The sequence below is a fragment of the Crocodylus porosus genome, unplaced genomic scaffold (genome assembly GCF_001723895.1).
Source record: "Crocodylus porosus isolate Cpor-Errol unplaced genomic scaffold, CroPor_comp1, whole genome shotgun sequence".
Lineage (NCBI taxonomy): Eukaryota > Metazoa > Chordata > Crocodylia > Crocodylidae > Crocodylus > Crocodylus porosus.
This window is the reverse complement of record NW_017728913.1, coordinates 20,772,232-20,790,306: the sequence shown is the minus strand read 5'-3', so window position 1 is coordinate 20,790,306 and position 18,075 is coordinate 20,772,232. Positions and strand designations below refer to the sequence as shown.

Genomic DNA, 18,075 nt, shown 5'->3' with positions numbered 1-18,075 from the left:
TGCTGGGGTGTGCATGTATGTGTGTATTTGTGGTGCAATACCTGGACATCTATACAGCTTTCTTGCCTGTGCAATATCTCCTTTACTTAGACGAGTACGCTGACCAATGGCAGGTCGTATACCATTATCATCACGGGAAGGAAGAATAGTATCCAGAAACATGCCCCTATAACAAAAAAGAAAGACCCCCAAAACTTATAAGTTTTCCATCAATAAATAATCCTGGTATTTGTAATATAAAATATTCATTCATTCTGCAATATATAGTAATTAAGTTTACCATTATTATGAAGGCAATATTACCAAAAAAAAGAATGCAAGAGAAAAATTGTATGTCAGAAAAAAATGGCCAGTCATAACGATGATAACTGAAAATAGTCTTGTTTTAATATGCTAACACAACTACTTTTGGTTTTCTGACACCAACATTAAAGGCTTTTCTTATTAAAATGTAAAATGTAACAAAAAGTTAAAAAGTACTATTGTTTAGGCAGGCACGTGGCTAGGGTGGTTTAATTGGGGATGATCCTGCCTTGAGCAAGTGGCAGCAATAGAAATCCATGCTAACTTATTTGCCATCAGAAGAATTCTCAATTATATTAGTATAACAGAGAGCCTTTTTTGGTGAGAATAATGCTTAATTTAGAATTTGCCTGGCCTCAGGTGGTTAATATTTAAATAAATAATCTTTTTGAGTTGGGTATATTAATATTACATTAGTATTATAAACTACAGAAAAGTGGGTGTTGGCTCTTTAAGATAGAAATCTCTTTAAGATAAGAAACCCTTAAGTCTGAAACTTTTTTAAACCTATGTTTAGGTCATGTCAGTTAGCCCATTTCTATATGCTCTGCTTTATTTTTGATACTCATTTATAATTGCAAGACATGCACTGAATATTAAAATCTTGAACTGCCATTTATCAGTATGGGCTAGAATAATGAATATAGAGTAGAAATCTTAGTAGTCAGAGTTACACTTATGAACAGGGATAAACCATAATTTCTCAACCTGTGGTACGCATACCCCGGGGCATGCGAGACAGGCAGGGGGTACACAGGTACCCCAACACTCTCTCTCTCACACCTTCTTTTCCTCTCTCTCATCCCTTCCTCCTTTCAAAACTACAGCAAAAAATTTGGTATACCACATACTGTGCGGTGCTTTAAGTTCCCCAGTAATAATTTGGCGTTCAGCCCTCCTAGCTTTAGCCAACATCACCTCTAGACCAGGTACATACTCAAGTTGTGCACCCCTGGTGTAAAAGGTGGCAACCCTACCCACACCAGATCAGACATCTGTCATATCACAGCCTTATATAGACAGCCCTTCTTCCAACATGCAGCACATATTAGTCTGTAAATCTAAAATCATCTGGAAAATTGAGTGTTAGGGTACTTATTAAAATTTTCAGAAGTTAGGGGGTACCTGCTACTTAAAAGGTTGAGAAACACTGTTTTAAACTATAAAGCTAGAGACAGACATTCAAAAATGCAGAATCTGAATTGATTCAAAATGTGCAGGTTAGTCTAACCTGCCCAAATTGAACCAATTTGCAAGTGAACAGACATTCCCTTTTGACTCAGGAAAAACACATGCCTGCAGTGGCTCAGGCCAGAAGCTGGTGGGAACTACAGCATGCCCTCAGTTGCAGGGAAGCTGTGCTAGAGGCGGGGTGAGGGGGAACATGGCCAGGTCCCAGCAGTAACCTAAAGTGAACTGGCCAGGGAAGGGGTTTAATTGCCCCCTCCCTGTCCCACCAGCACAAACCCTGGGTGGGATCTGCCTGGTGCTCCCCCCTCATTGCTGCAGTGGCAGGGGCGAGGGAAGGGGTGTGCCTAGCCCCCTGCGGCAAAGGGGGCAGGGAGGGGGTTTATTCCATCCTCTGCCCCCTCAGGAGTGCAGCTAGGGTCTGCAGCTCCAGCTGCCACCGCTGCTGATCGCTCCCTGCATGGAGCAAGTGACGGTATAAGCCCCCTCCCTGCCCTCTTCACCAGATGCCAGAGGGAGCGGGGAAATAAATCTCCTCCCTGCCCCCTTCCCCTAAGGAGCCCATGCCCTGCCACTGGAGTAGTGAGGGGGAGTGACTCTCATGGGGCAGCAGCCCAGCAGCCCCTGTCATGGTACCCTGGGAGCACAAGCCTCTTCCTGGAGGGTGCTGTGCTGCATGCAGGACTGGGGTGGGCAGGGCTGCCACAGACTACATGGGGCATGGGATTTATTTCCCCCCTCTCTCTGGCATCTGGAAAAGGGGGCAGGTAGGGTACTTGTTCTGCCGCTCACCCCACACAAAGAGAGATCAGCAGAGGTGGCAGACAGGGCTGGCAGACTCCAGCTGTGGTCCCTGGGGAGAGAGGGGACAGAGGGAAGAATTAACCCCCTCCCTGTCCCCTTTGCCTTAACAGGGCCGTGCCAGCCAGCATCTGGCGATGCCCTTATCTCTGCCACTGGAGTAACAAGGGGAGGGAGAGAGGAGGGAAGATAAAGTAGGATTTTTTTTAACACCACAGGCGTGTCCTGAAGATGACCAAATGAATGTAATTAAAACTTGTAAAACAAGAAATCGTTCTTCTTCCAATACCCCTTAAATGCTGTGTACTTTGGGGACAGTGAAAGGCTATTAATAATCTTACTATTTCACTAATAGCCTTATCTGTTTGTGAATACTACCTCATGATCGATTTTGGTTTTTGTTATTTGTCCAAGAGTCTAATAACTAATAGTTGGCAAAGTTCAACAATTCATAGAGCACCTCCTTTGAAGTTAATGCAACCCTCGCCTGATATTGTGGGCTTCTTTAAATGGCATACCACAATATTGTTCCCATGGGCAGAATATACCTTCCTATAGTTTGTCAGCCTGGAGCCTGAGACAAAAACTAGAAACCAAATCTCCACAGAGTAGTCATTGCTACCTAGCCATCATTATTCTAGTCTATTTTATACAGATTCTTGTACCTTTTCAATGTAATGTCTGAGCCCCTTGCAATGATGCATTAGGTGATGTCACTAACAAAAATTAAATGTGGCTTCTTTTTTCTCATCCTCTTTCACGGGATACTGTTTTTGAAGATTTTTAACATAGATACTGTCCTGTGTTTATATTACAGCAGAGGTATAACCAGCAAGTTTTGCACTGGGCTGAGCCCTGCCAGAGAATGAGGTTTGGGGAAAAGGGGCTGGGTTCAAACCACCTCTGCATGAGGGACTAGAACCTGGGTCTCCTACTCCCTAGGCCAGGGGTTCCCAACCTTGGGTCATGACCCAAATGAGGTTCATGGGGGCACTGCCGGTGGCCCTGCACACAAAGGATGAGCCGCACCACATGCCAGGAGCTCCCCCGCTCCCAGGCTGCCACCGCTGCCCTCCATTCCCAGGAGTGGGTCACAGCACAACAAGGTTGGGAACCACTGCCCTAGGCAATCTTCCAATTTTCAGGCCATTAGGCTAAAACACAGCAAGGCCTCTTCTTCCAGAGTTATAAAAACTCAATAATTGTAACTTTTCTGTGACTAAAGCCTTGGATCTTACCTGGCATTACATATATTCTATTCCCCTTAGGTGCCTGCAGCCTACTAAGCATATTATGTGGAGTTTAAACACGGCAATAATGCCAAAAAGTATAGTCACATGGCTGTGTAAAAGAGAAAGTATTTAGCCCTAAGAAGGTAGAATGATTTATCCACAGGTCACATAGGAACTGGGCCTTGAACATAATTCTTAATGCACAGATGAACTTTACCCAAGTTTTTAATTGCCTTGGTAATATTTTTATAAGGTAGATAGCATCTGAACTACAAAGTAATGCAGTATGAAATATAATAAGTATTATGATTATTACTATATCTCCCCCTCACTTGCACACTGTAGTAAGACTGTATAAAGAAACAACCAGTTCAGCGGTGGTGTAGCAGCACTCTGAATCTTCTGAAAGTTTCAGAAGGAATCTTTGTATCATCCATATGTTCACAGTCAGGGAAACTGGCAACAGGGCAACCAATACTAACCAGCACAGGCCAGAGGAAGAACAACAGGAATCATGACTATGTTTCTAAGGACAGTAACAACATGTACAAACAGCAAAGAATGGACTTCAAACTCCATTCAGGTCAACTGGCTGCAGCCTTCTGCAATGTCCTCATTAAAAAGTTATATTTACCTGACGAGCATTTTTAATACTTTACATCAACATAAAGCGCAGACTTTATGGGCATATCCAGCTGAGTGTTCACGTGCATTTCCTACACAGTTGTGCCACTGCTACTTGTCCCTGGGGAACGCCTGTTCATGTGCACTATGGAGCACAGCAAGTTGCCCTGCATGGGGTAAGGGAGGCTGGGGCAAGCACCTAGGCTCACCACAACAGCCTTAGGCTCCTGGGGGCTCCAACAATGGTGATCCAAGCGTGTGCAGTCTGGCCAGCAGCCCAAGTGTGGCTCCATCTGGCCAGGTTCCAGGTTTGGATGGTGCATGCTTCTACCACATGTGCTGCCCCACTTCTTTGGTGCAGGTATTTTTTGACACTGAAATCTCCCAGTGTCAAAAAAACCTTCTGTGCTGCTAATTAGCAATGCAGCAAGCATCTGCATGTGTGGTGTGTGCAGTTTGCGGGGCCACAGCCAAGTCTACAGTGCCACAAACTGCATGTGTACATTTGTCTGGACGCGTCCTATATGTTGAAGCAGACTGCATCCTGATAGAAAAGTTCAAAATGCAAATAAAATTTAACTTATTTGATGCTTCTGGCTTTATTTATTTTTTATAGAAAAAGAGTTACAGAAAATATATGACTATCTTTATCTTAACATTAAATCTAAGTAACTGAAACAACAGAAAAAGAAGGCTTTGAGACTGAGAGGAAATTAAGCAGTGTCTTTTAAAATAGAATCAACTTACTCTACTTGGTCCAATTAAAACAAAAGGTGTGTTTTGACTCCTGTTAGGAACACAAACTAGTGAGGGACTGTAATGTTTTAAAGTCATTCTGGAAATGTTATTGATAAAATTAGTATTCACGTGGAAGAATGGAATTAAAAGTCAAAAGGTATAACCTGAGACTCCAACCTTGAGAAAGTGTTCCTGGCATAGTGCATAATGCTGTCAAAATCATAGGGTTCCCCAAGGGAGTTAACCTCTCCTGGCTCCATCTTCAGGAAGTTGTATTCCTGACCTACAAGCAATTCATAAACAATATCTCAGATGAACCATGTGATAAAAAGGAAAAGAAAGAAAAATACCACCAACAGAGATACAATAATCATTCACAGACATTTTTAGTTTAGTGACTTCTAACCTCCAAAGTAGTTAAGTGCTTTTATTAATTATAGTGAACAAGGATGCATGAACTCCATAAACCCACGACTAGGTTATTTACATGTAATTTAGCCGTTTCATTTACATTGACACTATAAGCGATTAAGACATCATACACCAAAAATCAAGGTAAGTGTGGAGTCTACCACATTTACCAATTTAGCTATCAACTGCAGGAGTAATCTGATTGTACAAGACGGTTACCAGAATTATCTTATTTAAGTAGAAACTACCTTTTACAAAACTTATCTACTCACAACAGTAATTTGGTCCAGGTTCTAGTGGCCTGCACTACTAACTTCATGCAAATGCTTCAGCTTCAGAAGAGAATTGCAGCAATCTGTTTAAGAAAAGAGAAGCTGCCTTCCAGGCCTGAAATCCACCAGAGATCTGGTCCTCATTGGTATATAAACTGGCCCTTACTGAAGCCCCAAATCATACTGAAGTCCAGCCAAAGTTTTTTACTTTAATATTAAACATCAAACCACCAACTCTAGCCAAACCTGCAGCAGCTAAGAGAATGCTCTCAGAACATGTATCAATTTCACCCTGACAGAAATGCTTTCCTGTTGCCAATTAGTGATGGGCAAGGCCACATGACACCACAAGAAATGGTATTAACAAGCAAGTTCAAGCAAAAAACCATGGAGGTGGGATAGAAACATGCAGGGTGGTTCACCTTTACCTGGGATGAAGCGAAATACTTATTTACATAAAGGGCAAGAAATTAGCAAACCACCTGGTGGCTTGTGAATCCATCAGAGGCAAACAGTAGTTGCTGAATCCAACAATGCTTAGCACACAGAAGAGTTCAAGGAAGTGTGTATGTGGAAGCCTTGGATACAGAAGATAGAGCCTAAACCACCCCCTACACCTCTAGACTGGGATCCAAGCTAATGCCTAATACCTGTACATCCTGTCCAAAGTCCCATCTGAGGTGACATAGCTTTATTGTATCCCAAATGAATTTCTTTAAACATGAGTTTCATATTAAGAAACTATAAAATGTCTTAGGCGTACAGACTTGAACTCTTTTCAAATTAAATCAAGGTTATAGAGTCTAATACTGAAAATATAATTAGACCAATGTAGTCTAATGGTATTTTATATTATGTTTTGCAGTTTTAAGAATTATGATACTTAGGTTTTTGCTGCATCTAGACCATCTGGTAAAATAAAGCACCAAAAGGAAAATAAAACCCTGCTGTGCAAACATTGAGTAACTAGCTAAAAGAAAGTATTTCTAAAAATAAATAAAACTAGAAAAAACCATATGCTTAAATAGAAGTGTTATAGATTTTGTCCTGAGAAGTTATTCATTTTGTGGAATTCTAACATATTGGTTAAACACGTTGGTTTAAACCATTCTAACAGAATGGTTTAAATTTTACTTTCATAGTTATTTTCATAAAGAAGGGTTTAAAAGGGATTTAGGTTGCTTAAGTGCTACAATTTTCCATATAATATACACAGGATGTTTCTAACAACAGCAATCACTTTGTACCCTCACAAGTATTTAGCATTTGTTGAGAGGAAAAGGTAATTCATCAAAATCAAAAGAGTTCAAAGATGTAGTTTAATTACAAAGTTGAAAGCCATTCCATGCCTGCTTTCCTGCCAACATCACCAGCTGGCTCCATTGCGGCCTAGGTTTCAAGGTTCCCAGCTCATAGAGAGTACATCCGGTGGGCTGACCGGGAGACTGGCATGTTGAAATTTTGGTATTCCTAGTTCCTGAACTCTTAAGACAATTCCATAGCTCCCTTGGCAGCCTGCCTCAGGCAAAAACATCTATGTTCCTGGTGTCTGAAGGAGCTGGTAGCTTAGAAACCTTGGCAGTTCTGGCTTCTCAGCCTTGAAACTACCACCTGAATCAAAGCTTCAAGCCAACCAGATGACATTAAATAAAACTGGGACCCAAACTGCCAGTCTTGTAGCTTCTCCACAGCTAGCTTGATCAGGGTCTGCTGCTCCAGGGCAAGTAACCAAGTAAAATGTTAGTACCAGTGTCATTTTCCAAGCTTCAATATAATTTTATTCATGTTTCATATAGGGTCAGGAATACAGTATTCTGACTAAAGTATGACAATGAAAAAGTCTGATGGCTCTTTTCCATAGCAATAGGAGTTTTTTCTTGAGTCTCTAAAGGCCATAAATAAAGATGTGCTCCCTCCTCTATGTTTATTTGATATTTACATGTTAGCTCTTGTCAACACCAGATGCAACTGCAACTTAGAAGTACTATATATTCAGTATATAGTTTTCAGTCACTCTGGAATCCATCCAGATAAGAGAAATGGTATAAATGAGTTAATTTCTGTTGTAATATTACAAGCTGAATTTAAGAAATAATAAAATTCTGAATGATAATTATTTTGGTTATGAATTATAAATTAACTAATGACAAGAGTCACCAAAAAGTATAAAAATGCAATCTTCAAGCCAAATCAAAAAGATCCATGAAAAGATCCATAGTCATCCAACCATTGGTCTGGCATGGTTAAGGCACATCAGTTTCTGTAGACAATGGCACATGAGGGATTGATGTACCTAGCATCACATTCAGTCACCTGTTTTGATTGGTTAGTTTGAATGATCAGCTACCCATTTACAACTGGGTTTGCTGAGAGTCCTTTTTGGTACAAATCCAAAGTTAAGCTCAACAATCATTCATCAGGAGCTTTAGCAAAGAAAGCCTTAACTTCACTACATTGTTTTACAATCATAAACAGACACATCAAAATGAACCTAACACTAGCAGAGATTTTTTTTAAATCTAAGAGTGCTTATCAAATTATCTCACCTGGCTGAATGTTTTCTCTAATGATGGTTACATGGTCATCTCGGTCAGGTCGTGTATGTTCGTGCCAAAAGCCTATCACATGACCCAGTTCATGAACAACTATTCCAAATTTATCACAGTTCTTGCCAATTGATATAGCCTGGGGGCCATTACCCCTTCGACCCACGTAAGAACAGCACCTGCAATGAAAATATAAACCAAGAGAAAAGGTTTTGTGATGTATGCACATATCAGTAAATTTACAGGAAAGCAACTTCCAGCCTGCTAGTGAATAACATTTAAACATTAGATCATCAATAATATACAATTCAGGAACAAGGCAGTTTTGCAAGCTTTACATTGTATCATTTAAATAAGATGAACATAGCATTTAGTAGTACTTAATAATGCATGTAAATTCCTGAAACAAATGTATTTATCCAAGGTCTTAATTGGTGTCATTTGTGGCCCATCAAACTGTTCCTTATGCCCCTGTGCCTGTCTGGAACAAAATAAGTTTCCAAATACATAGTACATTTCCAGAATAAATCATAAAACAGACTGCGATCTCTTGCATGGATGTCTTGAACATGAGACATGCCATCACCAGCTGAGCAGGTTAAGTGACTGGTACTTTGTTGCTGTCTATGAACACCACATTCCCTCCCCTTCCCCAACCATTTCTGACTTTTTCTTTCCCTCTCTATTCCCTATAGATAAGTATAAGTTAAGCTAAGATGTAGGATAAGCTTTAACATTTTATTTTAGGTAATAAGTTTTATTTTTCTCTTCCCTCTTCGCAAATAAGTTCCCTGCTATTTTGATATTGATGCCCACTGTTTTATAAGTGATAATTATTATGTTTGTACTGCTTTTATATTGTGTGATTACTGTTTTAGGCCTATATATGTAAGTTAGCATAAGTCATGTCAAGTTTCCATTTTGTATGTCAAGCCTCCATCTTGTATCCTCTGCCTGGGCATCCCCTGTGTTGCAACTGTATGATTCATGTGCCCTTCCCATGTAAATTGGTTCCCGGATGAATGAGAGTGATTGGGAATGATTGAAATACATTGGTAGCAGGCCTCTACTGAATGGCCTGTAATGACCAGGCCATCACCTCGCATTGATTCATCCAGGAACCATGGACCTCACCCAGGAACAGAGACAAGAACACAGCATTTCAAAGACAAAAGACCCTGCAGAACCAGCAACTCTACCATAGTAGCCCACCATTACAGACACCCGAAACTGCACATCCCTGCATGGAGCACACATGCTCAGTACACTGGGGGCTGACCCTTGCCTGGGCAGGCCTCCTGTCACTAAGATCACACAAGGTCTGTTCCTATAAAAAGGGCAGTGAAGACACCCTGTGGGACGCCCTCTCCATCTGGACCAGCACCATGCCACACCACCTGTCTACCCAGAGGCCCTGCCGGCAACCCCCCTCTAGACAACACCTACTGGAGAAAGACCCCTTTTTAGCCTGGATAGGTAGCTATCACCTCCCACCCCCTCTTCAACCAAGGACTTGGACTCTGCTTATCTTCCCTACCAGGACTCCAGCCCTTCCACTGAGTCTCTTTCTCCTGCTGCCATTGTGAATGCATGTGTGTGTGCATGCACGCGCATGTGCCTGTGCGTGTGAACCGATAACTTCATGAGGCTGTGTAGTGTGTTGTCTGTTTAATAAAACTGTTATTTGGACCTCTAAGTTGGGTTTTGCTTTGCTATGGTTTGGCCCTGCTCCAATCTCTGCTCCTTGCCTCTCTAACTTCTGTCTCATTTCTCCCTCTCCTGCTTCTGGCTCACTACCACTTCCAACACCTGTCCTGAGCTCCTCTCTGCCTCTATGCCTCTAACCCCCCTGTTTCTTTGCCACTGTCTTATCCCCACTGCCTTTTCCTTTTCCCTTGAGCAACCAGGTTTCTGCCTCAGTTTCTTTCCTGGCTGTCTCCTCCTTGCCACCACTTACCTGCCCCCCGCCCAATATCTCAGCTGTCTGCTTCAGTTTCCAGCCCCAGTCTACCTTAAGGAAACCTAAGCCTCAGTTCCTCAGCCAGCTTCTCTCTAGTCCACTGGTTTTAATCCCAGTTCTGGCAACTTTCACTCCCTACACTTTTACTCTCTCTCTCTCACCTGACCAGGCACCCCAAGCACACACATACACACTGTACCATCCAAGTTAGGAACTCACCTGTGTGTATGTGTAGGTGGGTTGTATGTGTGTTAACTGGTGTGCGTGTGTGTAATGCCACTGTATGCATGATATATGAATTAGTGATCTATGTCTAACTTTAGGGGTGTATAGTGTATGTGCTTGAATTGGTGATAGGTATGCATGTGCCTAGGCTGGTTTGGATGTGTATGTGCCTGAGTTGGGGGGGGGGGGTGTGTGTGTGTGTATATACACCTAATTCATTAGTGTGTTTGTATATGTTCAATTGTGTCACACCCTCTTGTCTAACAGCGCAATATTGAGATCCTGAGAGATGGCCTGATCCCACAGGGCAACAACAAGGGAGTGCTACCATCAAATTTTGAAAACTCCTCTCCCTTGTTTTCTGAGTAGGGACCTACTGAAAACTGTCATGGAGCGGGGCGCAAGAGCGGCCGTGATCTCTCTAGCGCCCCCTGCCGTGCCAAGTAGGCGATTCAGCACCCTCTTTGTCACCCGCCACATCTTGTTGTTATATGGTTCTAGAAGGGAGGCTGCCTCCTGTTGCCTTGGACACCGTGCTATGCTTATACTGTCCCCCTTTCCATATAGGGTGACCTGATGCACCCCAGCCTTATGGGCTCTGCGTGCCTCCAACCTCCCCTTTAGCATGCCCCAAACCTCGCAGATGTACCGGACGTTATCTGGTCAGTTTCCTGTATGCGCCCTTCACTGGCGACCCTGGGCTTGTAACGCAACCGGCGCCCCTGGCCCCCAAAAACCTCATTGCCCCTTCTCAGGGCTGGGGTATTGTACCTTGAACTACAGTGCCCTCACCAGCACTTTGCACCTTGTCAGGGCTGGGGTAGTACACCCCTACTACGGTGCCCTAGTGGGCACCGGGTTCCCCACCATTGTGGAGCCCCTCTGGGACTCTTCCCAATTGGGGCTCAAGCAGCCCTCGCCTTACCTGGCCCCCTTGACCCCTTTCTCTGGGTCCTGCCCCCCTGGGGCTTCTACCTACGCCCACGCTGGGCTTCCTCTCACTAAATGTGCCCTCCCCGGGCTCCTCAATCTGTTCACCCCTTCTGGGGCTGGGGTCTAGACGCCCCGCAATACAGCACCCCTCTCTGGTGCTGGGAGCACCCCACCTCCCTGGGGAGTTCCTGATGAGGCCTCCTCCACCCCTACAGCCTCACCCAGTCCTCCGGTATAACAATAACTAAACAGAACCATGAGCCAATCGGCTGCAATGCAACAATAAAGCCACCTGGCTATAACATAGGATCTAGGCCCACCTGGCTCTCTTGCAAAGGCCTCCCAGTCAGGGTTCTCTCCACCCTTACCATGGTGCAGCCCCTTGGGTGTTCAGGCTGCACCACTCATCTCTGCTCTGCTTGGCTCTCCTGCAGAGCTCCTGTACCTCAGGCTGCCAGAAGGGAACTGCTGCTAGGCTTTGGCCTGGGCTGTTTATAAAGGCCCGGCCCTGCCCCCTTCTGGTCATGTGACCAGCCTGGCTGCTCCAGCAACCAACACCTGTGCTGTCTCAGGGAGCTTCAGCAGCCCTTATTCCTTCATAGGAACAGGGCACCCAAGTGCTCCTGTGACAAAAACATATCTTCCCTACTCTCACTCCACCCATTCACAAAAGAGACAACAGTGTACTGTAAAAATCCCCCCACATCTTCATGACTTCAGGAAGACAGGTAGCCAACATTTCCACTAGTTCTTCATGAGGCTACAGAGTGAAATACCACAGGGGCTCTGTAACAAATAATCCCTTCCAGTGAGCAAATAGTCAAATGCGTCTTTTTCACATCTAAAAACAAAATTTAGATGAGAAGCAAACAAACAAGCAAGCAGGTAAAAGCACCAAACTACAGTAAATTCTGCTTGATTGAACTTATTTTAGACCTAATTAGACCTGATTTTAGACATATTAGACTGGATTCTTCCCTCATAAGTAAAAATCTACCTTTATACCATTGTAACGCTATTGCTATCGATTTCACTGGGACTATTCCTATATTGAAAGCTAATCTCCCAATTAAGAGTTTTGCTAAACCACTCTCTAATATATCTGAAATGGAATTACAAAACCATTGTATATACATTTATTTCTTCAGACTTTTAAAGCCAGGCTTTACAATCTCTGTAAAACACCTTTCCCCTAAAAGGCTTAGATTTAGACAATAAAACTACTCTTCTGTAACAGTCTTGCTGTATTCCTGACTTGATCCAAATGGTGGCTAAAACTGCAAAGTCTCCTATCCCTAGCAGGAATGGTAAAGCTCTAAGTTTGGTCCCAACCCCTCAAATTTTCTTCCACATTTTCATAAACATGGGGATGAAAAGAGAGGGAGTGGCCTGAATAAGCAGAAAGGAGAGGAGAAGCTATTTGCTATAGTCTCTCTCTGGTACAAATCTTGCCAACATTCATCTAAATGTCATGATTACTCAAGTCCAGTTAGTTACCAGATAGGTTTGTTTTCATTTTGCTCTGAAAACTCACATTACTTTATTAATTATGGTAACAAGGGTTTTAAAAATATTAAATATTTTAGCGAAGCTTTTGAACATTCATCTAATATCTGTTAACATACAGAATAAAGCACACAAGAGAAATTAAAATTTGTAGATAATGTGGAAATAGATTTTAAAAAAGAGATTTGGAATTCCATAATGCCCCCACACTTGAATAAACAGAAGCAGAATATTTTTTTCTTTCCCTGGAGTTTTTTCTGAGCATGTGAAATATATAATGCAGCCCCCAAAAGTAATATATTAATACTTAGCAACTAATATATTAATAATGGTTCACCCAGAAATCAGGATGAATTTTCCTAGCAACACCCTCTTGGATAAAGAATCTTGTTTATGGAGAGTTACAGTCTCTCAGATGGAAAGGATTTCTTCAATTGCTCACACATTGCATTCCTGTTTTCTGGCCCTTTCATGATTTCAATGTAAACTAATGGGAGTGAGCCCTTTTGTAGACTCTCACTATTTATCAGAGGTATCTGCTTTGCTGAAATGACTGAAATGCCAATATTAAGTTCCTGAGCTAGAGAATGATTTCTTCTTTGTACTCTTGGGCTTCAGTCCTAGCATATTTAGAAATACTTTGTAATTCTATGTCCAGTTAAATGAAACAGGATTGTAAAAAAAGATCCTGGGTTTTCAAGATTAGGGACAGAAATTACACATTAACACAGTAACACAACAGAAGTTCAGCCAATATAAACCACTTTCAAAATGGTAATGGCCAAACCCATTACCAAAACTGGTTTAAGATAAACCTAGTTGGATGTAGTATCAGACTGAACTGGTTTAGGATAAAACCATTTATTGAAATTCTGTGCAGATTCCCTCCAGTTTCAAGTTAACTCACAGTCCCTCAGCATCCCAGGATGCTTTGTAACTCCCCCACAAGTCCTCCTTCACAGTGCGCTAGCCCTGGCCCAAGCCATCTGCTCCAGCAGAGCAGCGAGGCCTGCTCTAGCACTCCCATGCTTCCGGCCTGAGCCACTGCAGGCATGTGGCTACATTTCTGGAATCAAAAGTGGATGTCTGTTCACTTGTTTATTGGTTCAATCTATACAGTTTAGATTAACCTGGGAAGATGGAATCAATTCAGACTTCAGGGTTTTTGACTGCCTGTACTTAGCCCAAAAGAACACAATTAGCTAGACAAGGACTTAAAAAAAATACTACAAGCTTATCCAACAGCTGTACTTTCTGGATTCAACTTTTATATAGTAAAATCACACTTGGTCCTTAAGGAGGTCTATGTCACTGTGGAACATGCTCTTGTACTTTGTAACTGTATACGATGGAGAACACTTGTGAAAGTATTATATATTGAAAAAAGACTAAGCTATTGGGGTCACAAACATTTTCCTCCTCATCTCTTTCAGTTTTTTGTGGATACAAAGGGATAGGTTGTTTACTTTGTTAGTTTGTTTTGGATGTTTTGGTTATATTTTGTATTGTTTCATAGTTTCATAGTTTCTAAGGTCAGAAGGGACCTGAGCAGATCATCTAGTCCGACCCCCTGCCATGGCAGGAAAGAGTACTGGGGTCAAACAACCCCAGCAAGATGTTCATCTAACCTCCTCTTAAACACCCCCAGGGTAGGAGCCTGCATCACTTCTCTTGGAAGTTGGTTCCAGACCCTTGCTGCCCTGACCGTGAAGTAGTGCCTCCTGATATCTAACTTAAACCTACCCTCTGCCAGCTTGTGACCGTTATTCCTGGTCACTCCTGGCAGTGCTCGGGGGAACAGTGACTCCCCCAATGCCTGCTGATCCCCCCTGACTAGTTTATAACAGGCCACAAGATCCCCCTTCAGCCTTCTCTTTTGGAGGCTGAACAGGCTCAGGTCCCATAGACTCTCCTCATAGGGCCTGGCCTGTTGTCCCCTGATCATACGATGTCTTTGTTTAATAGACTGGAAGTTAAAATAAAACACACATATGTATGGCAGATGAATTCATATAAATTTTCTCAGCTTGTAAAACCTGTATTCAATAAATGTATTACTATTAAATAATAAGGATACATCTTGTCTAATAAATTCAGAGTAAAAAACTTATTGCAAGAATAAGGAAAAAACATTAGAACTGGAAAACATGACGGTGGTTTTGGAAATTTTCTAATTCTTTTGAAAAAATTGCCAGATTACTATTATAATACAAGACCCTAAGGCTAGGTACAGACCTTCAAAAAGCCCAAGGGAGAATCAATCTAAGTTATGTGGTTTTCTGTAAGTGGCATCATTGAGATCAGTAGGGAACAGAATACACATTCACCCTTATGAGGCGGGGAGAGTAAATCTTAGACCAGGCTCCACAATTTTTAAACCAGTCTATGTGTGCCAAACTTTTCTTCTGTTATGGGTATAGATTAGTTTTGTGTCCTGAACTTTTGTTCTGTTATGAGTATAGAGTGGTTTCCAATTCCTTATACTGGTAAAAGTCCAATGCCTATACTTAGCCTAAACTGAATTTAAGATGACGGGCATAAATACTCAACTTTTTCTGTCCCAGAGTAATTTAAATCTTTTGTCTTTGCTTTGGATAATTATTTATTACCAATTCTTTGTTCACCATTATATAGGATTAAGCTGAATTCATGGAGGGCTCCATGTGCATGAGTTGGTGTTTTCCTATTTCCCTTCTAAACAGCTTTTAGAAACCTCTTTTGTTCAAAGTCTTCCATGTTTCTCTTCAGAGTAGGAACATAAAAGCTGAACATGATCAAGATTCTGATCTAAAATTGTGTGTTACCAGTTGAGTGATCCAGGCCCATAAATTAATTTATAGTATCTGCTAACATTTTATATCAGGGTGAAAGAAAATGAGGAAAATATTTTCCCCATTTTCAAGTATCCTAAATTGTGCCCTAGATTATAGTGTCTATAGTATTAGAAGATATCAAAGCAGCAGCATATAGCAAAAATAAAACCAGAATCAGAATTTCAATTAATAGCAGGATTATCAGGTGCAAAAAGATTCCATTGTGAACCTCATCTTCATATACATCCTGACAGTGTTTTGCTTTACATAATTTCAGAACATGCATCTTAGAGAACATGTATGAATGAAGGCTGTACAGAAAAAATTGCAAATGTATTTAAAGTATTGTAGGCACTTTCCACATTCTGTTCTTTATCGCCACTTGCTCCTCACTGGGCATGTCTACACAAGACGTTTACTGCAGTTGCCTAGCAAGCTGCATGGTAAATGTTTTGCATCTGTATGTGCAGTGCTATTAGGCCACAGGAAACTAATTCACTCTGCAGCCAGTTAGGACTTGTAAATACAAGTACTACCCCACTGTGGAATTTTTTGCTCCACAGAAACACACATGTAAATGCTGGTGGGGCTAGCTGAGGCACAAAGGAGCTTCACTGCAGGCTAGCCCTGCATTTGGGCACCCTCGTACCCCATCCATCCCCCTCCTCAGCATGTTCAGCTGGTCAGAGCAGCCCCAAGCTGCAGGGCCAATTAACGCATATGCAAACTAGGTAGAAGCCTAGGGCTTCAACTGAAGAAAAGGCCCAATTGCACTTATTTTACACATTAAAATCACTAAGTGAAAAAAAATAGGGGTCCATGAGTTTGTTTGCTTAACACTAAAGGGTTATTCCAGCCCTGCCAGGCTAGCAGGCTAACCCCACCAGGCCCCTTGTCAGCTGGGGCTGCTCCAAGCTGGCTCAACATGCTGCATAGGGGTTGGTTGGGGCACAAAGGTGTAGAACTAGCCAATAATGAAACATCTTCATGCCCCAGCCAGGCCCCCCAGCATCTACACATGCATTGCTGCTGAGAAAGACTCCACTGCAAGGTAGCACTTGATTTACAAGTCCTAACCTGCTGTGGTGTTAATTACTTTCCTCTGCCCTAACAACCCTGCACATATACACAAGATGTTTACTGAAGAGCTAATTACGCAATTCCACAGTAAACATCTCATATAGATGTGCCCAGTGTAAATGGTGTTGCCGGTACAAATGGCATGGCCAGGAGCAATGAACTCTGGTGTGAAATGTGCCAGAGTTTATTGCTTTGTGTTAGCTGCACATGTAGATTTCCCCACTCATGCTAATAGTAGTTGAGTTCCTGTAGTGGTTCATACACACATTCAGGTAGCCAGAGCACAACAGACTCACTGTAATAAAGGAGAGTTATTCACATTTGCAAACAACTACAACAAGTCCCTCATTTTGTAACAGTTTAAATACTTTTTTGCAAGCCTACAGTGATCCAGGCATCGTGTGGGGAATAAATTAATGTACAATTCAGAAAAACTTCTAGTAGATCAACAAAATACTCAGATAAGTAACTGAAGCCAGCCACTCTCCCTTCTTCCTCCCTTGGAAGTGTAGAGTACTGTGGGTTACTGAGGATCCTAGCAACCCTCTATGCACCATTTCTATCTGGACGGGCATTTCACATGACACTAGAAAACAGTGACATTTCTGCTTAAAAAGGCTAATGGATTGTGGTGGAAGCACAAGGTTCTTTTCTGCCACAAACTGCATGCTCACTCTTTGTGTCAGGAAAAAAGCACTTTCCCTGACAAGTATAATACCTATTCATGGTCTCTGACACAAAACTGAGAGAACTACTGAAAAGAAATTTGGAATTACATTATATTTAGAATAACAAAAAAATATATATGTAGTGCATCCTTATGGGGTGTATTTCATTGTTCTTCTCCACTTTTTAAGCTTATATCAGCCACATTGCAAGCAAATACATAAACAGGTGAATGAACGCTTCGAAGTATGGATCATATTTTAATGAAATGGTAGTCTAGTGGACCATGGTTCCTTCCCATTCACATACTATTTATATGAAGATGTTTAGGAAGAAGAATAATACCCCAAAAGTTTTAGGTCTTTGTAGCTTTTCTGTAGTACTGTACGAATAGTTAACATTTGTGCTTAATTTACTCTTCATTTCCCCATGTATTCTGTTCCACTTTACTGCTCCAGAAGCTCTTCTGATGCTTCATTCCATTCTCATGCTTCCCACTCTCCCTGTCATCTTTTCCTGTTCCCCTAAACATCAGCTATGTATGCCCTTTTATATGACCCTTGGCTTTCGGTGGTAGCTTGCTGCTCCAGTCTCACTCATGATTCTGATCCTGGCTTATCCCTTAGTACAGACAGGTAGGCCTAATTCTACAGGACCTCTTGGGATGGGGGGGAATGACGACAGGCTAAGAGCTACAAGGCTCTTTAGCCTGGAAAAGCACAGGCTCAGGGGTGATCTGATGGCCACCTATAAGTTTATCAGGGGTGACCACCAGTA

General features: G+C 42.1%; 1 protein-coding gene across 3 annotated transcripts in view; it reads right to left on the bottom strand.

The window, feature by feature from the left end:
• TLL1 (tolloid like 1) overlaps positions 1-18,075 on the bottom strand; it is a 241,614-nt gene that overhangs the window by 98,820 nt on the left and 124,719 nt on the right. For all 3 annotated transcript variants that reach the window (XM_019534585.1, XM_019534586.1, XM_019534587.1), the window contains exons 6-8: positions 8,116-8,294; positions 5,064-5,169; positions 42-166 (exon numbers count right to left, since the gene is read on the bottom strand). In XM_019534585.1, coding sequence (XP_019390130.1) covers positions 42-166; positions 5,064-5,169; positions 8,116-8,294 — 410 coding nt within the window. The remainder of the gene's footprint in view (positions 1-41; positions 167-5,063; positions 5,170-8,115; positions 8,295-18,075) is intronic.